The sequence below is a fragment of the Macrotis lagotis genome, chromosome 7 (genome assembly GCF_037893015.1).
Source record: "Macrotis lagotis isolate mMagLag1 chromosome 7, bilby.v1.9.chrom.fasta, whole genome shotgun sequence".
NCBI lineage: Eukaryota > Metazoa > Chordata > Mammalia > Peramelemorphia > Peramelidae > Macrotis > Macrotis lagotis.
The window spans coordinates 6,071,353-6,098,385 of NC_133664.1; the positions used below are offsets into that span (position 1 = coordinate 6,071,353).

Consider the following 27,033-nt stretch of genomic DNA (forward strand, 5'->3'; position numbering starts at 1 on the left):
GGAGATCCTTTCCAAGAGAATGAAGCTTCTTCCTACTTCCTGCATGACCTTGGCCCAGGCTCCATGGGGAGGGGGGTGGTGAGGTGGGTTCTGTTGGGGACCTCTGCTGCTCCCCCCAGTATGGTGCCTCCCACAGACCAGGAGCTGAACCAGAGAATACCAGCTGGACAGCCAAAGAAACCCCAACTTCCTTCCTTCTACCTATGGAGGTACCTCGTGGCAGAATGGAAGGAGCTCAGACATGGGGACAGGAGAGCCCTGGGTTTGAATCCAGCCTTGAGTCACCTCTCAGTTCATTTCCCTCAACTGTACAAAGGGGCTAAGGGCTCTTACTCCTGGACATCTGGGCCTAAGGATTTGATCATGTCTTTTTAGAAAGTTCTGCCAAGTTCTAGAGTGTCCTAGAAAGTGCATTATGCTTATTGGTTTGGATCTGTGATTTATTTTTTTGGATTAGGGAATTCCTGGAGAGGAACATTCTAAGTGGACATTCTCCCTTGGAGAGTTGCCCCTGGGGATCCCAGGGTGGGGGGGTCCTCGACCCCTGGGAGTGGCACTTCAACTTGAGTCTTCCAGACTCCCAGGCTGGTTCTCCAGCCACTCGGCCACCCTAATAATTTATTAATTGTTACTGAATGACCTCCTGGCATTTCCTCACTGGAAGAGACATGAGAGGACTCATCCAGGCCAACTTCCTCATCTTCCAGGTGAAGGAACCCAGTCCCAAGGAGGTGAAGCCCTGGCCGCCATCACGAGGTCTCTTAGGGAGAGCGCTATGTAGAAGTGCCACACATAATGAAATAGATGCATTCCTGTGAAGCTGTCTGCAAGACACTTTGACAAAAGCATCCTGTTTTCCCACTGACATTTATTTTTATTTCAGAAATACATCCCAAGAGAACTCATTCAAGCCATCAGCAAACAGTGGCAGGATCTGCCACAAGGTCCTCGGGACCTGCGGGTCTCTTGAGAGATCTGCCAGCCCACCTACCCTATGTGGAGCATCGGCCCCACCAAAGCAGGCGACCAGGGCATGTGGGAAGTGTGGACGGTGGCCCGAACAGACCTGTCACACAATCCTAGCTCCAGAACTTGGAGGAACCCCAAAGGGCCAAGATCCTCATCTTACAGAAGAATCAAAAGTCTCACAGGGCCAAGTGATTTCCCCAAAGTCACAGAGTCCTTTCAAACCAAATTCTGTGTCCTTTCTTAGCACCCAGAATATCTCCATTTTGAGAGATGGGAAGTAAACTCCCAAGTCATCATGGTTTACAACAGCGAGGCCCTACTATGGAAACCCTTGTGTGACCCTCAGAGATGTGAAATTTGAGGTGATTACTGGATCTGTCATAGGGAGGGTTCTGTGTATTTAAATTAAAATATACACATATTCCATATATGTGAGATACATAGAGATATATGCATACCACATATATGCATGTATGTTTATAAAAACAAAAAATTGAGGAATGGCCCTTTACATGATGAATAGATTCCTCTTGGAAAGTGGATTCTTCCCACCCATTTGAAATGATTCCATTTACCCCCCCACCCTAAAATGTCCATTTATAGACAAATTAACCCGGCACAGCAAAGGTGGGTGTTTGAATGTTCCCACACACATACATGCATTCTGAGGAATGCACAACTTGCCATGGCTCTGCTGGACAATATCACACCTCCCCCACAGAGAAGGGGGTGTCCATGGACATGGGTGGGTGGGGTTAGGGACATGTGGGGCTAGGAACTGGAGAGAGGAATATCCCCCCCAGAGCCTGGAGTTCACAGGACTCCTGCCAGACCCTCCCCCAGTCCCTCACTCCCACTGGGACCTATTCCCTCAGTTACTGAGCAGGAAAGGATCCGGGACAGCAAGGAGTGCCACACTTGTCAACAAATTCTACAAATCCAAGAGAAAGCAGAAAATGAGCCTGGCCCAGCCCTAAACAAACTCTGCCTCCTGGCCTGGGAGATGGGCTTCCTCAACTCAACCTGGTGCTCAGGTAGGACCCCCTGGAGATGGTCTCAACAGGAACATGAAGCAGACCAGACTCCCCAAGTCCAGATACTTAACTAAACTAGTTCAAGTTAGAAAAGTAACCCCCACCCTCCATCACCCACCTTTCTTCCAAGCAGAGGACTCGATTTCCTTTTTCATTAGAAGGCATCTACAGCTCCAATGCTCTGTCTTCAGCCTTCCTCTCCCCCCTCCCTTCCTTCTTGAGACACCCACTCTTCCAGGGCAAGCACACCCTCTCCCCCACTTTCTAGATTCCATCCCTCCCAATTCCCCTGAGATCTGAGTCTGCGAGTACCTCTCTGTGGTCTGCAGTCTCTCTCTCCATTCATTCCTTCCCATTATCCTGCCTGGAAATCTTTTCTTCTCTAGGTTGCCACCCCCACCCCCTGCCCTGCCCCCAGGCAATCCTGGTCCAGTGGCAGACAATTTTATCTGCACAATAATCTTGCAAATTATCTCCTCACCTCTGCTGCTGGGCCCCCTCCCCCAAATTACCTATCTAGAGTCCAGGTGTACCAGGAAGTGAGGCCTCCCACTCTCAAGTCTGAGGACAGACTTTTTTTATCTCAAAATTCTCATCAACAGTTAGTGGAAGGAGCCAACCTTGATTTTGCATCTCCTATGTAGCAGCCACTGTTAGATCCTAAGGATAATGACACAGTTCCCTTCCTCAAGAGGATTACAATCGACTTCCTGGGCTAACCCTAAATCAAGATGCTAAAATCTTTTCTTCTCTGCCCCCCCCCAATCTCTCTTCCACTTGGGCTCACAGTGTTAGGAATGTCCCCTAAGCACTATGCTCTTCTACCTTCAGTAGCTCCCTGGTACACAATACACATATGTGCTGGAGGTCAAGTCTGGTTCTGGCATTCCAAGCTTCCTGGAAAGGTGTCTGAATGCAGAATTTCCTTCCCCATTCTCCCTTCAGTCACTCACTTGGCCCTCTCCAACTCTGGCCTCCCTCCTCCTCCTCCTCCTCCTCCTCCTCCTCCTCCTCCTCCTCCTCCTCGGGCTGCAACTCTCTGCTTCCCCCTCTTCCTCAGTAAGGTGAGGCTCAGCCCAAGCAGAGACCCCTCTTTTGCCCAGCTCATGCCAGTGTGACACAGGATGTCTCAGGATGCACAGAATGTGGAAGAAGAAGCAGAAGGGTATCAGTCTGAGAGTCGCCATCTCCCTTCCCCATCTTCTCTCCAATGTGTTCTGTTCAGTTCCACAAATATAACCAGTCCAAGACTGTTTAGCAGAACTGGGGTCTGACTGGAGGGTCCCAGAAGCCAGGATGCCAAGCTCAGTCCACTAAAGCACTGGGCCATTCCACCATTAGCAGCTGCCCCATTCCAACAAGCTGCTGCACAAATGGCCCCATTGCTTCTTCAGTTTCCTAACCTGGATTGCTAACAAATCACCTTCTTACGCATGAACTAGGTCCCTCCCTCCTTCCTAGTTTCACTCGTTTTATCTTCTCCATGTCCCAAAATAATCCAGAATGGTGGGGCGTCTCAACTGTATCAAGCCTCTAAAATAAACCTTGGGACTGAATCACCCCTTAGTCTTCTCTCCTTGAAGAATTTTCTTTTTTACAACAAAAAGCTAGTAAGCCATCAACCAACACGCACCGAAGTTGCCACCTTTGGCCAGTCCTTCACCAGCAGTGGCCCTCAACGATTCAAAGCAACTCAGGGACCTCAGAGACCTCTGGTCCAACCTGTCCCAGAAGAATCTCTCTTGAGGATACCCAACATTTCATCATCATCAACAGCATTTAAACAGTTCTTTGCAAATCCTATGTCCTCCTCACAATCCTAGAGGAAGTTGTCCTTAATGTCCATTTTACAGATGAGGAAACTGAAGCAAAAAGCAGTTACAATCACTTACCTGGAATCACAACACTAGGAAGTGTCCATGACTGAATCTGAACCCAGGTCTTCCTGACTCCAGGCTCAATGTTCTGCACAGAAAACTGCCTTGACTAGATGAAAGAATTTCTCCCCCCACCAAAAAAAGCAAAGCCAAACATATGGCTATTGTTTTAAGGTGTAAATATGAAATATTTTCTAAGTCAAAAAAAGAAGACTCTAAAAATATTTTAAATATGCTTTGGTGTGAGAAAAGAAAAATTGAAAAGTAGCTCTACCTTGCCTGGCAACTTGGATTAAATTCCAGACTGTGATTAGTCCACAGTAGAGAGAGACCTGACCTCAGGGTCAGTCCTGGGTTCAAGTCCTACCCTCTGACAATCACTGGCTATGTGACTCTAAGCAAGCCCCATAATCTCTGAACACCTTCCAGGAAATCCTCCCATTCTGGGAGTGATAGAAGGGTGGCAGATGGGCAATGGGATCCTCATGCCACACTTTCCTCTCTGGTAAAGTTCCAAATATAGGCCCTATCCCCTGTGGGGCATAATGTAATAAATGAAGCAAATATACTGTAAGAAAACATAAAGGAATGATTCATTAGAGCAAACCATTTGGTAAAGAGGCAACAAAAATGAGGTTGATTAAGCATTGGATTCAGACTCAGGAAGAGCTGGATTCCAATTTTGCTTCAGCTGCTTGTGGAGTAACCCTAGATAAGTCACTAAATTCTAAGCCTCAGTTTCTCCATCTGTTAAAAAGGAGGTGGACATTCAAAACATCCATCTCACTCTTGTGATCCTCAAAGATGTCCTACACCAAGAATCAAGAACCCTAAAGTAACCTAGAACATTGGTTACAGAAGGAACAAGTCAGCTCACTTCCCCATTTCCTCATCATTATAATGGAGGTAATAAATGTGATTTCCAGGGGAAATGTCATAGATCTGAGTCTGTGCTGACCTGGATGGAAGAGGAAGCCTCCCCCATCCCTCCTGCTGGAGGGGGGCACCTGGGTTACAGAAGGAAGCGCCGCTAATTAGAACACAAACTCCCCGAGGGCAGGCACTGCCTTTCTTTTCTATAAGGGTCAGAACTCAGAAGACAACCTGACTAAGAGTTCAGTCAATGATTTTTATTTCAATCTCTCAGAAAAGCTGAGTTCCTAGACAGTCCCAACGAGTGGCCTTGCCCTCCCTAAGACTCCACTGACACACATGTACAACTGGCTGTTTCTAGGGTCTCTCAAGCTTGAATAAGAAGTAATAACAGCTGCACCTCCCATTCCTATAGCTCCTGACATTTTACCGAGTACTTCACAAATATTATCTCATGGGATCCCACAAATCAGTGATCCTAGGAAATCTGACTCATAGAGAGGGCACATGGGATTGGGGGCTGGGAGGAGGGAGGAACCATTCTTGCTAACATTCAATGCTCCTTGGCTTTGCCACCTATCAAGACTAGGGAAGATGAGTAACTGGAAAGGACTGAACACAGTTGGATTCCCTTGTCTCCATCATGTCCTGAAACTCCCACTGGTCTGGCCTAGTGAGCCCATGGACCATTTCTGATACACAGATAAAAGGCTTTCTGTGATCTCTTCCACAAACAAGACATTGGCACTCACTGCTCGGTTTGGTACAGCTTTCAAATAAAAACCTACACTAGATCAGCCTGACAGCCGCCATATTAGAGCATGGAGGCATCCCTTCGAGTTGCTCCTCAGAGCCAGGCTCAGAAAGGAGCACAAAGCTGAGAGCCAGGGGCTGGTCTTGGACTCTTTCATGTCAACTCCAATACACAGAACTTGAAATATCAAACATCATTGGAATTGGGGACCAAGTAGAAAAGACTCCAACAAATTCATGCAAACACCAAGGACGCTGAGTAGGTGGCACCGCGATCATGAATAGGAAGAAGGGAGAAATATTTATCAGTAAATACTGGCATTGACACTGCAGGACCCCATAGACCTCCTGCCCAGTCTGTGCAAAATTCTGGCTCTACTTGGAGCCACAGCTACGTCCTGGGAGTGGGAAGCAATTGACCCTCCCTATCACATCTTGCAGACACAGATAGTTGGCGGGCAGGCAGAAAGCTTGACCACTAGGCAGGGCAGGACTCCTCCCAAATCAACAACCCTCTGTTCCGGCACCTCACCAAATAAAATCACCATCCAACTAGAGGTGAGGAAGGATAAGGCAAAATGTGTGAGTCAACAGGAGGAAAAGGGGAACCAACCACAAAAGCGAAGAAAAAGGAAGGTATGTGGGGGGGGGGAGCATCCAAGAGATGAGTCACACTGTACTTACAACTTTCAGCCTGATAGTCTGGGACAAACTGCTCATCATTGTCAGGTACCTGAGCTGAAGAAAGAAAAAAAAAGAAAAAGAAAAAGAAAAAAAATGAGCCAAACAACAAAGCATAATGGAGAAATAAGGTCAGCAGGGGTGGGGGTGGGGGTGGGGAGGGAAGGGCAGGAAAGCCCAGCTGGAGGCAGCTTGACACCCGAAGGGTCACAAGACGGTCTGGACCCAAGGAGGGGACCCTCGGCAAGACCAGAGTCCCTGGGAGCACTACCTAGGCTTAGAATTCAGAGGGACACAACCCTTGCCCACCCCATCTCCAAACATCCCTAAGTTTTGGAACCCACCCATAGGATGAGCTGCCTCTTGCAATTTCTTACTTAGGTGAAGCCAGCTCCCAGGAGCACAGCCCAACCCTAAAGGCTGCAAGCCCATAGACCCTGGAGACTGAAGCAAATGGAAAAATAAAAAAACTCCATCTCTAGGATACCACCAATGGCATCCTTTCACCAAAATCTCTTTGCCCGCACTCCGTCGGGATATAACAGAAATACTGACAGCAACTCGTCATGAGATGTTTTTGTTTTTCCCTCGTCCATGTCAGCATTGGGAAGTGGCTCAATTTGAAAACGTCTACAGCCAACAAAGCCAAGGGCACCTCCTCCTGAATTATCTTTGAAAGGTCAAGTAAGGGCTGTCATTACAATTTAGCATCATCCTCTCAAATCCTCAGAATATTTCAGAACTAGAAACCGGGCAGAATCCCGTCAACTGGAGATCCGGTACAGGAACGGACAGGGCAGACCTTTTAGTACTCTGTTAGAAGAAACAGCCATTATGAAAACTAGAGAGAGACTTGGAAAGCTATCCAAGAACTGACAGAGAAAAAGTAAGGAGAACCAGGAAATAGATGCCATGAGTAGAACAGTGTGAGCAGAAAGACACTACCTGCCCTCCAGCCCCCAAATCAAACATGAATACTGTACAAGAAGTGTGAGGAATAAGCCCCAGTGGGAAAGAGTTATGGCAGATACTCTCCCTTTGCTGAGGTGGAAAGTCCCCAAGGCTTGTAGATTGAACAGATTTTCAGACTTTTCCAATAAACTGATCAATTATACTGATTTTTTCCCTCTTCTTTTTCTGTTGTTAAAATATTATTTGTGCTATGGGATGGCTCTCTGGGGAGGGTAGGAGAAAGGAAGCCTATGATCATGTTAAAAAATAGACCAAAACCTGATTTCAAAATGTGTTGCTTTTTTTCCCTCTGTTAGCTAGATTTATGAATTATGAATGGGGCTTAAAAAAAATCACACCCCAAACATAAGTTTGTTTGTTTTTTAAAAATAGCAATATAGCAACACTTCATAAAGCAGAGTTAAATGGTGATTTAATTTTTCTCCATCATCCCTCCAGGCTTGGAGTGCCTCTGCTGAGGAATAAGAAAGAGAAAAAGTCATCTGTGGCACCTCCATGCTGCCCCCAGCCTTCGTTTTCTAATAGGCAATATTTACAGGAACCTGGTAAACATGCAGCATCCCTCTCCAAGAAGAGTTAGAAATGACCAGTGCCTCCGCATGGGTGACTTCGGAGCCTGGCTAGGCACCCATAAAAGAATCTCCAAGTCTTCATCCTTCTTTGTGCTACATCGGCAATACAGCACACAAAGTAAAGGACAGTGGGTGTGGGGGTGTACTGGGGGAGGGGGCAGACATAAGCCAAGGAAGAGGTGTGTGGAGGGATGACAGAAATTAGGGACCCAGAAAAAAACTCAAGTCTAAGTCCTATCCATCCTCCCATTCAAGTCCTCAATAATAGGTGCTTACGCACAGTTTGTAAAAGGAGTAAGGAGGAGAATTGGTGGTGGCGTTGCGACTCTTTTTTTGAAGATTCCAAATAAATAGGCCTCACACTTACGCCTAAGCACATTACAGAAATCTAACAAAAAAACATATGACTCACATTCTCACAGGAGCTAATCTTAAGAAAGTGAATAGAGCAAGGGAACCAGTACAGTCCTTAAATAGACAAGGATGGTGTGTCTGTGTGTGTGTGTGTGCTTGTGTGTCTGTCTGTCTCCATTTCTGAGTGAGATTGAGCCGGAAGCAGTTAACCAAAAACATAACTTGGATCCAAGCAAGGAAAATGTGATAAGTCTTGGGGCAAGAAAACACGAACTTCCTTCCCATTCCAGTGGGTCCCAGACTGCACTCTTCTGCCAGATCCAAAATGGAGCTTTCTTAGATTTCCCCCCAACGAGACCAATGAGACCTGGAGACTCACCCGGGCAAGCGCAGCCTCGGGGTGGACTCCATCCATCCCTCGGCCAATGGGAACCACGCTCACAATGATCCCGAACAAGATGAAAATGTTTCTCCTCATGACTTAATTCAGGGGAGAAGAGGAAGAGAAGGAGAAGGGGGGGGGGGGATGGACCGAAAGGCCAATAAAAGGCTTTCAAGGAGCCGGAGTCTGTGGATTTTATTGGCAAGAGCCGGGCAGCTCTATCAGTCCGTTGCCCGTTAAGAGCCAAGTAGCCATCCAGTCTCAGACTCTCTTCCTCGAAATGGCCAGAATTTGCGTCCTCAGCTATTTGCTTTCGACCTCAATGATTATTACCAAAAGCCAATACCTACCCCCCCCCCCAATTTTCAGCACTCTGGGAAAACGTGGAACTACTCATTAGAATCTGCATACCACTGGAACAGCAGCAACCCCACTTTCAGTTGGAATGTGGGCTGAACGAATGTCCCCTTGCAAAAACCAAAACCAGAACCGACAGCGACACGAGGCACGATCTACTTCCCAAAGGATAGAAGTGAGTGCTCAAGGAAAAGTTGGCATTAAGGCGCGCGTGCGATCCGCTGGTTAGCGAAAGAGAATAAGACCCGGCTTTGCTTTTTTAATAGGAAGCCACAGATTGGCCTTTTCTTTTGGGGGGAGGGGGGAGGGGCCCAGTTTCCCAAAGCTCCAAGCCCACAGCCCTGTCCCACCAGGGTGCAGTAGCAAAGGGGTTAACTTTTAATTAAAACCAGCTCCGAGCACTGAAACAATGACCCCGAGCCAAACAAGACAGAAGATGTATGAGTCATTCTTTCTGCTAGTGAATGAGACAGCTGATCTCCCCACCATTCCTCAAGACAAGCCGTCAGGGCTGGAGGCCGGTCTCCATTCACAAAAACCCAGCCAGGCCGGGCTGAGCCATGTGGGCCAGCCGCAAGCTTCTCCTGTCACACCCTGCCAGAGGGCTGCAGGCAGGAAACTTGAACTCTGGGCAGGATAAACACACCAGGCTGGCGGCTTTGTCTTCCCACAGAGCCCGGGCCGGCCCAGGAGGGAGCACATGGGAGAGAAGCGAGCGGTGGGAGCAGGAGACACCGAGGCTTAACCCCTTCTGACCAGAGCTGGCTCCAGACTCCCAGAGGCCTCGGTGGCCAGGCGGTCTGCCCACTGCAGACAAGCTGCTGGGGCAGATCAACTCCAGGCCGGGCGGCCTTCTCCACACACACGAACAAGAGGTTAGGAGATGTCGGGCCAATGGAGCAACTTTTCTCCCTTAGCTCTCTTCCGAGAGCCTAGAACAATGATCCCCTCCCCATCCACCCAGAGCAGAGCAGGGCTTGGCTAATCCCCAGATCGAGCTTCGGGCTATGGAACAAAATCGTCATGAGTCCACTAAGCCTGGTTCAGGGCCACATCCGCTGGTAACACTGCAAATGACTGCACAAAAACATAAGCATTAATTAATGCTCAAGCATAAACACGGCTAGGGAGACAAAAGGGAAGCGGCTTCCCCCACTGGAGAAGCTTGAAGACTCCTTGAAGATATCCCTTCTTTCTACGCCCAGCCTTGGGTCTCAAAACAACCTCCACTCTCATCTTCAAGTTGATCTGCTGTGACTTGTAAAGGCATCGGGGCTTAAGTTAAAAGAAGGCCCAGAGGTCTCTTCCTTTCTTCCCTTCCTCCTGACACCACTCCCCACTTTTAAAAACTATGTTCAGGTTGTCTGACCTTAATAAAAGGTTGCAACACTTTACCTACCTCACTAGCAAAGAGCATCCCCCCCAAAAAAGACAAGTAATATCATTCTTGTCAACTGCCCAGGCAGATAATCAGGGATGACAGCGGCATCAGATCCTAGATGGGTTTCAAAGACTTTCTCAGGTCCAATTTAATTCCCCTTTCTCTTTTTCTGTTGGTGTATCTCAATCCCAAGAAGCAGCCTGGTAGGCTGCTCCAGGGGTCCTGGAGCCTTAAGGCACGGCCTCTCCCAGGCTAGCCTAACACAACATTCTGACTTATTTGATGCCCAAATGGAAAAATGTCTCCAAATGAGTCCAAGAATGACTCTGAATTTTAGAAAACCTCCACTCCAAGCCCCCAAGATTCACAATCACTCAGGTACTTAGATGATTAATTTTTTTTTTGCTGAACTGTACAAAATGTTAGGTTTTTTTAAAAAATTGCAAAGTATTTATTATTGCTGTAACATACATAAATAGTACACATGCATCACGCTGCGTTCTTGGGTTTGATTGAAATTGCAATGGTGTTATTTTGAACCCCATCTAAGTCAAGATGGATGCCATCTTTGGATTCCCATGCATTACTTATCAAGACGATATAGATTTTTTTTTAATATCATCAAATCATTTCTAGATACAAGTTCAGGAAGAAGGACAAAGTCTTAGGGACAAGCTCCTGAATGTTTAAGGCTAAAACTGATTTATTCAGTGAAGGGGCAAGTAAAAAAAAAAAAAAAGGAAAATCAGTCCAAGGTGTGGTCAGTGGCCTTCTTTGGGGTGGGAGTCATCCTGAGAGACCAGAGGAATTAAAGAAAAGGGATGGTGTCCTATAGGCAGGTAAATTCCCCTTGGGAAAGAACTCCACAAAGTTCTCACTCATATTAAAAAGTCTTTTTACCAGGCAAAAGGGCCAAAAGGGCACTTGTGAGTCTCCCTCCTGACTGTCAATGGGCTATACTTCATGGGGTTTTAAAGTCATTTTTTTCCCTCTTCAGGTTGACCTCAGGTGATGAAATTTGTAAACAAATTTCCAGTGAATACTGTACTTTGTCAGTCAGGTTTCCTCCTCCTGTCCCGTCCCCCGAACATTGCTCCAAATCCCCACCCATTCACCCGGGATGGGTGACAATGCAGTCAAGGTGAAGAAGTCAACTTTTTCCCACCCTCTCTATTTGCTCCTGAATCAAGAGATTTCACCAAGACAGACTGAGATGACACTAGGTTAATATTTGAACCAATTATTCCAAGTCACTGAATAACTGCCATCTGCCAACAGCAATCTAATATCAAAATACACACAATCAATAAAAGCATTTTGCATATGAAAATGCCAAGAGGAAACAGCAAGAGCATAAACAGAACATTGGTGCATGGGGGAAAAGGGGGGAAAAGAGTTTCGAATCATTGTCATCTGCCTCTTGACATTGGGGAACCTGCCTCCCTGTTCTCTACTTCAGGACTGGACAAGAAATTTCACAATTCTGCCATCAGGAGATTTTTACGAGACTTTTTTTCAGAATTGCAGATCCTGGAAGTTGTACCAGACTAAAATTGTCCTACTCGGAAATGCTTCTAGTCTGCTTATTTCAAAGAGGAAATGAATTTTCATAAAACACCCAAGGATTTGAAATACTCCCCCCTCCCCATTTTAAATTATGTAGAGCTATTTTCATCAACCCCTTCATAGTCACTAGTTAGCAAACCCTATTAATTACCAAATGACCCATTAATAAACAGGTTAAACTGCATTTAGCCTATAAACATTCTTACAGAAAATAGCAAATAAAAGTTTGCAAGACTAAAGGCGCCAAAGGCTTCAGAGGGCTTCCCTCCAGTTATGATTTTTTTGGCCAGTCATTCTTTTATAAATAATTTGCTCCAATAGATATGGTTAATAAATAGGTTTTCTAGCCTGACAACTACCCCCACAGTGTACTCAGATGGAGGGAGAAGCCTGGTTAGTTGCCAAAGATCCTTCTTTAAATAAAAAAAAAAAAGGTCAAGATAGCTCAAAGTTTGGTCACTTTCCTGGTTACAGAGCATCATGAAAAGAAATATGTAAACATGAAAAAGTCAGCCAATTTGGCACGGTCCAGAAGGACAGAAATGGATAAATCCACCCTTGGATAAACAAGATGAATCTCAAGATCTATTCTCGGCTAAAATGGTTCACTCAGACAATCGAGTAAGTGGAGGTAAGGTATGCCATCCTGGTACCAACATATGGTAACTATGCCTGCATGCCCATAAACTTGTATTCAACTGTTAATAAAAAAAAATAATACAGAAGATGGACTGAATAAGCAAATGATGGAGAAACAAATCCTCATTATTAAAGGATAATTAAACTCCTCTTCCAAAGCAGTTCATCAACTTTTATAGTTTTATTAGACATGTGAGAAGGAGAAGCAATACAGTTCACCCCAAAATAAGAAATTATTCTTATTTTGAAAAAAAAATCAACACAGGCATCAGGGTCAAGAAGTCTACATTGGCATTGCTAATCTAAAGTACCACGAGGGGAGAATTTTTGTTTTTTTTTTAACAGATGTCTTTCCGGTATTCATAAAGGTGTTAAGATTCATAGCACAAATATGCTTTCACAATCAAAATGCTTCTCCATAAAATCCCATTTTATTTCAAAAAATAGCAACCATACCCTCAGCCTGGGCTTATAGAGCTGGGTCTTTTTTTTTTTATTCCTGGGTAAGAATTTATAGAACCAACTTTAAGAGCATAAGGGGAAACTTGGATGGATCATTCAAATCACTCATTCATTTAGCCACCGGAAACTTGCTCAAAACTATAAAAATGCACCAAAGCTGATTAGATATCTATAAAAATATTTATAAGTCAATTATAGTTGCCACATTTTTGCAATTCCAAGAAAAGGGTTGCTATGCACACCCCCAAATCTGCCAGCAATTATTTTTCCTTGGAAGCAATGAGCACTAAACACTGGAAGAAGTCACAGAATGTTCCAACAAAACGAAGAGAATATTCAGTTAGAATCCATTCACCAGTGATTTAGCTCCTAGATTTGATAAGGATTCGGATACATTTCCAACTTTCCCCAAGCAGCAGCGAGCCGACAGGAACGGAGCATCAGGGCAAAAGAGAGAAAGACAAGTCACCTCCGGGTCTCCGGGTGACTGGCGATGCATTAAAAGAAATGCCATTTTCAGGGACCAGTCTAATAACATTTCCAAACCCTTAACTCCCTATTAGTGCCTAACCTTTATTAGTGGCTCAACATAATCCCTGCTACAAGATGGTGAGGAGAGTTGAGGGGTGCAAACCCTGCCCGAAATAGCTAAAGCAAATACTCAAGCTTACAGAATTGAAATGTCAACAAAACAAAGAAACTCACTTTACATGCTGCCAGCAACTTGACCAAGGAGAACTCGCAGGGGGAGATGCCCTTTCTCAAAGCAGCTTAGAAAAAGCAAGTCTGACTCCCACTCCCTTAAAACCCCCCCAAAAACTTGCAACAAGATGGGTTGGAGCCGAAGGAAACAGCAAAATCTGGAGTTCTCTCAAACTTTTCCCCTCAAATCTTCCATCAAAACCCACTCTGACAGGAGGACAACACAAACCACTTCTAAGTCTTATGCTCAGCAGCTAAAATGTCAAAGGATTTTCCCCCTCCCCAAAGAAAACAAACATCGTTCCCCACCAGGAACTTCTTCCCTTGGACAGAAACACTATCTCATTGTCCCTAGGAAATAGAGCCAGCCCCACACAGGGAAGGAGAGATCCCAGTGGATCACAACAGTGTTTAAGCTAATCAAAACTGGAAGGGAAATGCCTGGAAAAGTCTTCCTGGCTTCCAAGGGGAACCCCAAGAAAGGCACCAGCTAAAGCCCATGCCCATCCAACACTGGCTTGCCTGCTGTACAGTAAGGAAGGAGAAGGGTGGCCGAGCCCGACTCGGCTCCCCGAGGCTTCCTCAGCAAGCCCCTCGGAGTCGAAGCATCCCTGGATACACACCAAAAGCTCTATGCTGGGCACAAGGTGGGAAGAAGACACTGGCACTCAAATCTTGAAGCATCCCGTCCTGATGAACCCAGAGCCACTAATTTCTGCCATCAGAAAAAGTAGTCCAAGAGGAAAGCGGGGGCTAAGTGTGCGCTGCCTCCGGGCGGCTTCAGAGGAAACAGCCAGCCCCTCGCTGGCTCGCCCAGGTCTCTTGAGGTACAATCATATCAACCTGATCAATTGCAATTAAAATCGGAGTCGAGGCTCCCAACTGGAAGTCCTGGTGCATTAGTTCTTGCCCAAAGCAGATGTGACTGGGAGCTGGAAGCCGTTTCTCCTGGTAATTTGTGATGACACAGACTAGAGCAGCCCCAGCGTCCCCAAAGACAAACTCATCAGAGGCTCTAATGTATTCATGACACATGAGGTGGCTCTTTTAGAGCTCAATTAATTGGTCTGAACATTAAGACAGCAAGTTCAGGACTTTTTTTTTCCTCCAGAGTTTCATTCCTCCCTCCTTTCCCCCCACTCCCCCCCACCAACCTTTTTACAAGCATTCCCCCCTTACCTTCTGCAAGCCATGTTTCCTGTAATTGGCTCAGATCTTGAAAGAGTTCTGGAAAGGAAAAAAGGTGAAGACATAAAATAATATGGCAACTCAACCTTTAATCTCAGCCTTCGGAGAATGAAAATGTTATCTGATATTTTTTTTCTCTGACACATGTATATTATATGTGGAAATACTATTAAAAGAAAATCTCTTAGAAAGGGGGGGCTCATTTCTCAGTCTGATCAGGCCAATTCCTGATATTGGCTTTGTGGGGAGGGGGGGGCATCTACCCAAGTCATTAATCCTTGCATAAAAAGGAGAATCCTTGGATGCATCAAGCTCACAGTTCACTCATGGACTATCACCAAAGACTGTCCAGGTCACCCATTTATCCAACAAATCAAAGAGAAAATGGAAGAAGAGTCAGGGCCAAACATGGAAAAATTTATGTGGCTACCCTTGTAGCTTCAGAGAACTGTGGCCCTTGCCATGGTGAAGGGGCCCATAAGAATGTTTTGCCTAGAAGGGAGGGTGTGCTAGAGGCCAGTTGGAAGGGGGGATGCACTATTGCTCCCTGAAATACAAATCTCACAGCATTTTTGTTTTGATTCAGCCCTCAGGGGTCTGTCAAGGGACCATTCCCAAAAGGAAAACATTTCTTTTCACTGTCTATTAAAATGAACATCAGTAAAACATAAACTTGGCTTTTCTCTGAGAATTAAAAAAAAAAATCCAAAGGAGACTATATTCTGAATGGCTATGTGGGCTGAGGCAGGAGGGTATTTTAAGAAACTATGGAACTCAAAATCCTAACTTCAGCCAGCTAAGAATAGCAAACTTTTTGATAAGGAGCTGTGGCAAGCTAGCCAGAAGGCTGGCTTTCCTATGAGGCGATTCACCTGGCTGCAAAGTTTGCTTTTCTGTAGCTACTCTTTTGGTTCATCTTATTTTAGGATATATTTTCCATTTCCATCTCAAAAGAGTTTTCCGCCCATCTTCGCAAGCTTTGGAGTTCCACATTTTTCTACCACCCTCCCTTCCCCAACATGTCCCCAAAGCAAGGCTCACCCAAGATCCTAAAGGGTTAAAATTGAGCCTCTGCCCCCTGGGGGCCCAAGGAAGCTTCAGTGACAAATTCACGTGGACTCCAGCCTTAAATAGGGTTTACTAGTACCTCCAAGGCTCCTAAACCAATCCAATGGCCTAAGAACTTGGTCAGCTTTCAATGGGTTTTGTTTTTTAATGTATGGCTTAACTTTATCATGGCACACTCCAAAGGGGTGGGCTAAGGCCCGATGGGGTTGTTCCACCTCAACCATACATTAAGTCATTTCTCCCCAATGGGCATGAAAACAGGCTGTCATCCGAATGACCTCTCGCTGGCTTCTACCACTGATTTGGGCATCTTCGAGGTTTCTCTCCCTGCCTTCAGTTCTATTGATACACCATATGGGTTGCAATATTGAAGCGCAGCCATGGCTGGAGAGAAGGAAGGATGAGTCAGAGAGAGATGGCACATTGAACTCCACATTTTGCTCTTTGATTAATCTCTGACACCACCATGAAAAAGTGGAGAAGTGCAGGTCCTCACAATATGCAAAGGGCTCTGAGTAACAAAGTCCTATTATTCTGGGCCAAAATAGTTCCTTCTCTCTTCTCTCTCTCTCTCTCTCTCTCTCTCTCTCTCTCTCTCTCTCTCTCTCTCTCTGTAACATACAAACGCTTTGGGGGAGAGAGGTAGGTATCTCTTGTTTACTTCTAAAAGGGAAACAAAAAGGGAGCACTGATTTGGGGGGGATCAGAACAAGACAAAACCTCACCTTCTGAGTCATGAGCCAGGTCTCTGTTAATGAATTTTCTTTTTCTGACATTTGCTGGTTTCTCATTACAGCTTCTCCCACGCTGACTCTACAAATGGGAAAAATCAAATACTTAGAACAATGTTTTTGGAGCCTCTGATTGTCACCCGCAAAGCCCGGAGGGAAGACTAGTCTAAGGGGCCCTCTCCCTCTCTCCTGCCAAGGGCCCCGATCGGATCGTCCTTTCCTGGATGCAGCTGCTAGCCCAGGCAGCCGCTAGCCTTCCTCTGGGCAGCAGAGCCAGCACAGGCTGCGGCGGCGGCGGCGGCTGCTGCCGCTGCAGCCGCTGCTGTGACCTGAGGCCGCGGCCAGCCCACAGCATTTTCTCCTGACGCATCTCGCCGAGAGGGAGAGAGCTACTTAGGGCAGGCTCCCTCCCCAGCCTCCGGCCCCGGGAGAGACCTGCGTGGAGCCGGCGGCTGGCCTGGCCGGAATTCGAGCCATTTTCCTGAAGCTGTCGGAAAGGATGGGGAACGGCAGCCCAAGTTATTTCGTCTCCCCCCGCCCCCGCCCCCGCCCCCCCCGACAAACACGCCAAAGAAAAACAAAATCCTGAAAATCGAGTGTCGACATGGATCTCAACTTCATTCTGTTCAAGGTGGCAGACAAACCCAGCCAGAAACTTTGACTGCAGCTGCCGCTGCTGCCGCCGCTGCTGCTGCTGCCTTCCTCCTCCTCCTCCTCCTCCTCCTCCTCCTCCTCCTCCTCCTCCTCCTCCTCCTCTCATCGGGGGCACTTTAACTATCCACAAAGAAGTCTTAAAAAGAAAACGATGCCTTAGGCCAGTCCCTGGAAGGGGGGTCGCTCATTCCGAAGCCTCGGCTCCTACAGGGAGAGTCGCCCTAGAGAGGCGAGCGAGCGAGCGAGCGAGCGAGCAGGGACCAGGCAGCCAGTCCCTCCCGGCGCCCCCTCCCCCCGCGCACACCCTCCCCCCTCCCGAGGAGAACTAAGTGGAGGCAAGTTGCTAAACAGCCACTCGGGCGCCGCTCACTCACGTTGCTGACCCAGTAAGGCACTTGCTGGTCCAGGAAGCCGTCCATGGTGGGGCCGGGCCGCCGGGGGGCCGCGGGGGGCCGTGGGGGGCCGCTGGGGGCCGCTGGGGGGCCGGGCTCTTCGGCGGGGCGGCCGCTCCGCTCGGCTCCCCACCTAGAAAGGGGCGCGGGGCCGAGCCCGTGAGGGGGGCGCCGGGCTTCCCTAGCGACCGCCCCGCTCGGCCCGTTCACCCACCGCCCCCTCCCGCGCGGCGCCCCCTCCCGCGCGGCGCCCCCGCCCCGCGCGGCCGCCCTCACCTGGAGCCCCGCCCGCCCGCCGCCCGCTCGCTACTTTGTAGCCGCCGCTCGCTACTTTGTGGCCGCGGCTCGCTACTTTGTCACGGCCGCGAGCCGCCGCCGGCGCCCAGACAAAGCGGCGGGGCCTCGGGGCGGGAGGCGGGGGGCCCGGCCGTGCGCCCCCCTCCCCCGGCGGGGCCGGCCCCCCAGCGGCTTTCCGCCGACCGGGAGGGAGGCAGGAGAGGCGGCCCCCGATCCGGCCACCCCCCTTTGGGGGGGCCACCCCTCGGAGGGGGGGGTCGCCCGGCCGAGGCGGGCGAGACCCACCTGAAGGCCGCGCCGGGCGCTGCGCTGCCCACGCTGCCCCGCCGGGGTCATCCGCACCTGAAGGGCGGCCCGGCACCTCCCCCTCGGAAGCCCCGGCGCCTCTGGCCGCGCCGCCGCCGCGGCTCTTCCTCCACTTCTCCTCCGGGGGCCTCCGAGCCCGGCACCGAGCTCCGCCTCCCATTGGCTCTCGGGCTGCTTCGGCAGATCAGATTTCGGGCTGTCAATCAGGCGGCTCCCCGCTCCGGGCTGCTCCGCGGCCCCCCGGCCCGGGGGGTCCCTCGGCGCCCGGGGGAGAGGCCGCGCGAGGGGGCCGCCCGGCCGGGGCCCCCCCTGGCTCGGCCCTCGCCCTGCCCATCTTCCGTGCCCGGCGCTGGACTCAGTTTCCCACCTGTCCGTCCGCTCCCCTCGAGTCTGAGTGTCTGGTTTATAGGAAGGAGGGGCTCGGCTGCGGGCACCCCCCCTTAGACTGAGAGCTCCCCGAAGGCAAGGCTGCCTTTGCCTTTCTTTTCCTGCCCGAAGCTGGGTCCAGGGCCGGGCCCCTCCCGGCCTAGTAAGGAGACCTGGACGCCTGGGTTCCCGGAGCCTGCGGGTTTGCTCCGGCTTCCCTATAGTTGCGGACATCATTCCCGGCTTCCCTCTGCCTGGGCGGATGGTTCCTAGAGAGAGGGCCCCAGACCAGGGGCCTTGAAGGCCGAGGGGTGCCGGCGAGGAAGACTAGGGGGCTGGAGAAGACGGGGGGGGGCGTGGGGGCGGCGGGGGGGGGTATAGGAAGGGTAGAGTACCAAACTACCCCCCTCTCTTCCGGGTTCAAATACACACAACGGGAGGGCAGGGGGAGGGGGGAGGGGGAGGAGTGGGGTCAAATACCGGCGGAACCTGCCCATTTCCTGAGCTTTGTTATGGATACTCTCCAAAGGGGAGGGGGAACTTAACCCTTTTGGGTCTCCTGGAGAGAGGGAAAAGGGGGGGGTGGAGGAGGAGGCGGAGGGCCGAGGCGCAGGGTGGCCCCAGCTGGTCCATCCTCCTCCCCTCCATCCTCCCCTCCATCCTCTTCCTCCCTCCTCCTCCCCTCCATCCTCTCCCTTCCATCTCCAGTGGGAAAGTTTGCTGGGGGGGGGGGGGGTCCGGCCTCCCCCAGGGGCAGCCCGCAGGCCCTTCGGCGTTCCGCCGTGGGGAGCAGGAGCCGATCGGAGGCGCTCGCAGGCTGCCCCGGGGCCGGCAGGGAGGGACGCCGGGAAAGGGGGAGCCGGGCAGGTTTCCGGGGAAACGGGGGGGACGAGGCCGGCGCCTCGGGGGGGCGGGGGCCGCTCTGGGCCTGCCCGCCGCGCGCCGTGCCCCCATTGGCCACCTACGACCGGGGGCGGGGCAGGCCCCATTCACAAAAATCCCGGTCCGGCGAGGTCACGTGCCTCAGAGGAGGGGGGGCACGGCAAAGCCAAAGCATCCGCTGACTCGGACCGGGCGCCACCCCTTCCCCGCCCCTCACCCCAACCCCCCCCCCATTTTCCCGGGGCCTCGCGGTCTCCTGGAGAGTTATGGGCACGGAGTGCGGAGCTTAGCCCCGGAAAGGCCGCGGGGGGCGGGAGTCAGCAGGGGTCCACACCACCCTAGCTGCTCCCTGAGTGAGTCCAACGCCCCCGGCCCCATTGGCATCCATCCTGAAGCTCGGGGGGGAAGGGCAGGGCAGCCCCAGCCTTAAAGTCCCGGCTTACAGTTGCTGTCCAGGGCCGAGGGCGAGGGGCCTGGAAGCCCCTGGGTCTGCCCTTGCCTTCGGCTCTTCCCCTACGAGCCAGCCCACCCAGCCTGGCCTGGGTCTCGCCCCTTCCCTGGCCCTGAAGGGGCCCAAGATGCCCAGGGGCCGAAGACTTTGGAGAAGCCCCGGACAGGGGGGTGTTTTTCAGGAAATGTTGCCCTTGTGAGAAAGGCTTCGGCTCCGGCCCAAGTGCCTCGAGCCCGACCCAAAGTCTCCACTGTTGAAAACGAGCCTTGCAAAATCCGTTCGGTTCAGGCCAGCCCTTGGGCATGGGAATTTTCCCTTTGGCAGGATGGCAGTGACAGTGGCAGGGGCTGCAAATGGCAGAAATACAGGAAAGGAAGCCTTTCAAGAGACAAAACCCGAAGCCGAAAGGGTCATTCCCGGCTTCCCAGCCATCTGGGCAGGACTTTGATCTGCTCTTCTTGTCCTTTCTCGAAGGAAATGAATTTTCTTTGCAATTGCTTTGTTTGGGATGTTGTGAGTTTTCCAACTTGGACCTGCTTAGACCGTGTCGTAGCCCAGGTTCACTAAGAAACCACATAGCTGTCATTAGCAAAAAGTAAAGGGAAATTCGGATTCTTTTTTTTCCCAATGTTAGGCCGAGTTACTTGAATTATTTTATTGACTAATAAAAATAAAATGCCCTTTATTTTGTTCAAAATGGCCCAGATCATTCAATGAAATCATAGATTTTCATTTCTTTTAAATTCATTGACTCAGATAAACTTAGTTCCTTTGCTTTAGAAACCCATAGAAGATTGATTTAGGGAGAAGAGGTGTGGCCCAGGGCTGATCTCCCCCTAGGGAAGCTGTTGCCAGTGTAGAGGGGTAGGTGGGGGTGGGGTGGGTAAGGATGTGTGTCCTTCAGATTGAGCAAGAGCTCCCAGCTAACTCCCATGTCCAAAGCCTCTGTTGTGACCCATAAATAAGGGAAGTATTACAGGCCTGTGGCCCAAGGAACCTTTGAAGTCCTTTAAAACAGAGCCAGCACATTTCAAACAATAGCAATGACCATTATTCGGAGAACTTACACAAAATGTTATTCTTAAGATGGAGAATGCGGCTCCACAAAAATTCATTATTATTTTCCAGGCTACAGATACAAAGACAAAAGCATGGAACTTCGAAAAGTGTGACCTGGAGTCTGAGAATCTGAGTTCCAACTCTGCTCTGACATTTGTAAAATGAGCCTCATTTTCCTGAAATAGAAAATACTAGGAGGGAGTTAGAATAAATGTCCTCTGAGACTTCCTCCAGTGCTACTCCTAGGATCCCAGGAGATAGATGATGCTTCAAAGGATTAAAAAAAAAAACCAATTTATTTTATTTTATTTTTATTTTAGGTTTTTGCAAGGCAATGGGGTTAAGTGGCTTGCCCAAGGCCACACAGCTAAGGAATTACTAAGTGTCTGAGGTCGGATTTGAACTCGGGTCCTCCTGGCTCCAGGGCCGGTGCTCTATTCGCTGCGCCACCTAGCCACCCTAAAAAGGACATTTTTAAAAAAATCTCATACAAATAACATGGAAAAGTACATTTTTGCAAGATTCCTATTTGAAAGAACAGATATGCCCTGGCAGAGAAAGCCCAGTGGTGAGAGAACTGGCTCAGAAATATTACCCCATCACAAACGGAATCAAGGTTTTAAAAAAATAGTCTCAAGACTTATTGAGATGTGTCACTTACATTCCATCAACCATGCAAGGAAATCTCTATCCTTTAGAAAACAATTTTTGCCCTGAAAATCATGATGCAAATCCCTCTCCCAGATGGATTATATAAGGTTAGGCCCAACAACATACTCCCAAATGGATGTTGTACTGTGAGGTGTACTCTTAGGTGGCCTTGGACACTGGAGCCAGTGTCTACCAGGAGCTAGACCTTGTGAGAAATGCTGGAGATGGAAAGAACTCCAGGAAAAGCACCTGTGCCCTAAGGTCCATATTTAGTGAAATATTCCAGATGGAGCTCATTTCCCATCTCCCACTCAGAAGGAAGAGTAGGCCAGCTTCCTAGAAGTAAGGAACTGGCTACTTCTCCCCTTCAGATCCTAGGAATGACCCTAAGGGAATGGAAGGACTTCTGTTACTAATTGCTCATGAGACCCCATCCATATCGGGGTCCATGCTGATTAACCAACCTGGGATCAAGGGTCAAAGGCAAGCAGAATTTCTTAAAACTCAGTCACTGGACTAAGTAAACACTTCTACAGAGTTAAACAACCAGTTTATTAGTTTCTAGAAAAAAGGAATTAATGTGAGAGTAAGAAGATCTTGGTACAGGCCTAGGGAGGGTCACACACCCCAATAAATATCTGAGGCCAGATGGGAACACCTTTAGATGAGTCTCCCTGACTCCAAGCCTAGCACTCTATCCACTTCATCACTTAGCTGTCCTGATATAAATATTATAAATATCATTTGTAAACCCTGCTTAAAGTCATTGTGGGTGTGTGAATTAGCCTTGACGTACCTGCTTATGTTCAGCCAGATCAACTTGTCAGATCTAAGATGAGGATTTATAATAAATAAAAATAACAAGAAAAAGATAAAGTGGACAATTAAAATTAACTGAAATTTTTTTAAAAGCTATTGAAAATCAGCAGTGGGAACTGTAATACAGAAATAGCATCAGTTTTGCATATGATAATTTCACATGCAGTAATGGAAATTAATTTCAACAAGGAAACCAAAAAGGCCTCCAAATTACCTTAGTCTACCAACATCTGGCTTATTCACCAAACAGAAAGCAAGGGTCGCCAATGACAACACTGGTTCAAAATATAAACTCATCTGCAAAATATTATTAAGGACAATGGCCAATTACAAGCTTTATCATCTAATAAAGCAGAGAGAAGCAGTGGGGATAAAACCAGTTTAAACAAAGCTTGATAGCCATGTAGGTGAAGTCGTCCTAATGGCATTCAAGGATGAAAAATGGAGAGAAGAGGAAAAACAGAAGAAAAATAGAAAAGATTTGCTTAAAATTCTTTCAACAAATTGTCTCCTTCAAGAACAGTGGAACCATGTCAATAGAAAAAAAGCAGGGAATTCATCAAAGAGAACAAAATAAGTAGCCAGATTGCAACCAGTGCTTAGAGAGGAGGCTTGCGATGGAGGCAATATCTTTCCAGGGCAGCAAAAGACCAATATAAAAGGGAAATAAAGGAGAAGATATTGAAGGCAGGAGAAAATCTTGAAGTTTATTAAAGCCAAGAAAGGTGACTGAGAACATTAGCACTGACCAATGTGTATAGCTACTCCCCCATCTCAACAAAACTCCTTGGGAGGAAGGGGGTGGGGGGAGAGAGAGAGAGAGAGAGAGAGAGAGAGAGAGAGAGAGAGAGAGAGAGAGAGAGAGAGAGAGAGAGAGAGAGAGAGAATGAGAATAAATATAAGAAGAGGTGACTTGGAACCTTGTTTGAGATACTATTCATCCCAGACTTCCCTAGAGTAAATCAGCTAGGATGTTTCAAAGGGAAAAATCGAGCCCAGGTTCTCCTGTGTCTGAGCCTGGGTCTCTAAGGATTATGCTGTTCCTTGATATGTGTCTTTCTAAAAAAAAAAAGAAAAAAATGAGTGTCTCTATATACCTAGCCACACACATTTCCACAAAGTGTGCATTTTGCATGCATGTGGATATCTATATATGCACACAATGGCAATAACACTTCAAATAATGTTATTTTTGAGGGCAGGGTCATCATTATTGTCCCTTGGGCCATGCACCTTTGGGTCCCTCCTCTGTTGCCACTCTGATATTTGTTGACCTTGGATTTTAGATTTCTCTGTTCCGGGCCTCACAGACTGTCTCTGGTATTTAAAAGACTCCTTTTGTCCTGGGTTCCCTCCCAATGATAAAGATAGCTGGGTGACTCGGGGTATGCCTTACACACACTTCAAAGAAGGCAGCAGCAATTCTCTTCCCCTTTGTAGAAGGCTGATTGTTTAGATCTCCAAATAAAGCCCAGCTTTGGTTCTTAGACTATACTGAAATGACTCCCCATTTCTATTGTGTCCCACACCTGGGGCCCTTGTTTCATCCTTGGGTTCCTTCGTGGCAGTACTTTTGAAGCAGGCAGCCTCTCAGGGGGATGGATAAGTGAGTCACCCCTCCTCCGGGTAGCTTGCAAGCAGACAGCTTTCAGTTAGCCGCAGGACGGAGACTCTCCCAGCAGCTACCGCTCCTTCACCAGAGGGCTACTCAGTCATTCCAACCTGAAAAAGACCTTCTTACTCTTAGTGCACAGACACTGTTGCCAGGGGATGTCGGTTCCAATTAATTTCCGTGTTGCCAGTGCATAGTGACGGGATTCTAGGCCAGGAGGGCAACTGAGGTTGCCTCCTCGGGTTCACTTTGGCAAGCAGGGCCCCTCAGAGCTTGGAGAGACAGGCATTCGTTAAACTCGGCATCATCCCATCGTCCACATTGTCGCCTAAAGGAGGCAGAGGAGAATGAGAAACAACCTGGGCTCGGACTGGAGGCAGATGGTTTGGGGGAGGCCTAATGAGGGTAATGGACTTTTTCCTTTATTAGCATTTGATTGATACTATTTTTCCCTTTTATTGCTCAATTCTGAGGCCTTCATCCCTTACAGAGGACAGGAATATACCAAAGGAGTCGCCACACCGTATGTGACAACCCACACTTCCTTCTTCAGCTTTGGCCACTACTTCTCTGCTGAGAGGAGTGAGGGGAGGTCGAGATTTCCTCCATCTCAGTCCTCATGGCCACCAATGTGGCATTGTTACCTACCCAGGGAAAAATTTCTCCCTTTGCCCTACCTTAGCATGTAAATCCTCATGTAACACTGACTATCTTGTGGCCCAAAGGACCTGAAGACTAGGTATCTATTCCATTCCCTGGGTGTGCTAGTTCCCTAAGGGGATTATAATGGTGGGGGGCAACTTAGATCGAGGGGGTTCCCTCATTGTAGGGATAGTGGTGTTCAGCACTTTGCTCTAACTTCTAAGTCTGATGAGCTTTTCCAAAGATGTTTATAGTCAGAATTGCCAATGTTGTCAACTTATCTTATGTCACTTCATACTCCATGAAAGGGAACAGGAGTAAGCTCATAGTTTGGTTAGTTCTTCTAGAGTTCAGTCCTGAGTTCAAATCCAGCCTCCCTTCCCTTAGACTTGAGTCCTAGGTACCCTCACTTCTCAAGGTTCCTTTGGTGGGCTGGCTAGCTTCAATATTCCACTTGTATTCCATGGTCTCCCCAGCTTCAGCTCTCTGGTGAGGCAGGGCTTGCTCCCCATATCTAAATCTGAGAAAAACAAACAACCAAAAAAGTCCATTTGGACCCATGGAATAAAATTGGTGGGGGGGGAGGAGGAAGCAACCCCCTCAATTTAGTTCATAGCACCCATGCTGCGGGTCAGTGAACTGTGTGTGAATCTAACTCTTGGGATGAGAGAGAGAGAGGGGGGAGGGGGGCGAGAGAGAGAGAGAGAGAGAGAGAGACTGTCCCCTGATCCCAAAATGGCAGTTTTAAAAGAAGCCTGTCCAGCTCAATAGCCATTTGAGAGAGGCTCTTCATACTGTGTGGAAAGAGAACCCAGAATGGAGGATGCTTTCATGTTAGGCAATCTGGCAAGACTCCAAGCCCTATTTCACTCATATTCTCCATTTCTTAGTTTGTTAATATTACATTATGTTCAAATACCACAATTTGTTCAGTCATTCCCCAAACTGATGAACACCCACTTTGTTTCTAGTTCTTGCTACCACAAAAAGTAAAGTTATAAAAGCTTTCATATATGTGGGACCTCTTGCTCTTTCCTTAGACAAAATTTTTTGAAAGAAGTCTGTCCACACCATGAAAAGGAGTAACTACAATTCTGAAAAGCTCTCAGAGGTTCTTCTGGGGACTTTTTAAAAAAATATTCTGTTATTAGGAACATTAATCTGAGATCTCCATAGGCCTTGCCAGACTACCAAAGAGGGTCAGAATACAAAAAAGTTTAAGAAATCCTACTGGAGGAATGATAACCACTGCCTTTCTAAGCCCCATTGTCCTCTTTCTGGAGACATCAGATACTTGAAGAGCATCTGATGGGAAGTCAGGAAACAGGGATTCTAACCCAGCAACGACAATTATGTCCGAGTAGTCTACATTGGAACCTCAACACTCATGGGCTTCAGTACTTGCCAGTCCTGTTATTCCCCACATTTGGACAAGAAATTAAGGTTTCAGCACTCTAGACTTAGATGAGACGCCACACAGCTTCATCACTTGTCATTTACTCGCCATTCCTAGTCCTTTTCTCATTGGAACTGAGATCTACAGTCAGGCTCAACTCTGTTGTTTGTGCCGTGATTGGTTCTGAACGAATGTAGAAGGAATGTAAATAGCAATTGTTTCTGTTTTGACTTCCAAGTTCATCTCCAGTTGTCCTGATCCATATGTGGCTACTGGACCCAGATAGCTCTGGGGGAGAAATTGAGGCTGGTGACTTTGCACAGACCCTCCTCACTCAAATCCAATTCAATTGCAGGTCACGGCATCATGTCATGGCCCTCTTCAAGATCCTTGGACAAACACAACCAATTATGCCAGAAACACCTCTCAGTAACATCACTCAGTAAGTAAAGCTAAATTTTATTTTATATATATATATATATATATATATATATATATATATATATATATATACATATATATATAATATATATAAAGTTTATTTTATTTTTATGTAATTAATCGCTTTTTAATCCATGACTATTAGTTTAATTTAGATTCTTTATTACAAAACAACCTCATTACTTAATTTGAGCCTAGTAAAATATGAAAGTTCTGGGGATCTTTCACAAATTATTTCTAATTACATTATTTCTTATGGAAAAAATTTGTTCCCTACTCCTCGGTTTCATCTCTTGTCAAGAATTCCAGAATGAAGTAATGGCAAGTATTGAGGTACCACTATACATATCAAACAGATCATCCCACATCCACCCCAGGACCCCACAAAGACACTAGACACTGTCTGAATCTCTCCTATATTTAAAGGTCTACAGAGAAGAGTATCTATAACCTCTCTTTCCAATCCCCCTACACTCCCACTCTTGGCATTTTAGTAGATAACAT

The 27,033-nt window shown here is 47.9% G+C and overlaps 1 protein-coding gene across 5 annotated transcripts in view; it reads right to left on the bottom strand.

Moving 5' to 3' along the window:
* ETV1 (ETS variant transcription factor 1) overlaps nt 1-18,828 on the bottom strand; it is a 79,724-nt gene extending 60,896 nt beyond the window's left edge. Inside the window, exons 1-4 of one of the 5 annotated variants that reach the window (XM_074195399.1) lie at nt 18,190-18,828; nt 16,556-16,643; nt 14,754-14,801; nt 6,191-6,244 (exon numbers count right to left, since the gene is read on the bottom strand). In XM_074195399.1, the coding sequence (XP_074051500.1) occupies nt 6,191-6,244; nt 14,754-14,801; nt 16,556-16,643; nt 18,190-18,813 (814 nt within the window). In that variant the 5' untranslated portion in view covers nt 18,814-18,828. Of the gene's footprint in view, nt 1-6,190; nt 6,245-14,197; nt 14,675-14,753; nt 14,802-16,555; nt 16,644-16,996; nt 17,087-17,370; nt 17,474-17,589; nt 17,740-18,189 lie in introns of those variants that run through there. The other 4 variants (XM_074195400.1, XM_074195402.1, XM_074195401.1 and 1 more) reach the window with 4 other exon arrangements.
* Nucleotides 18,829-27,033: the final 8,205 nt, after the last annotated feature.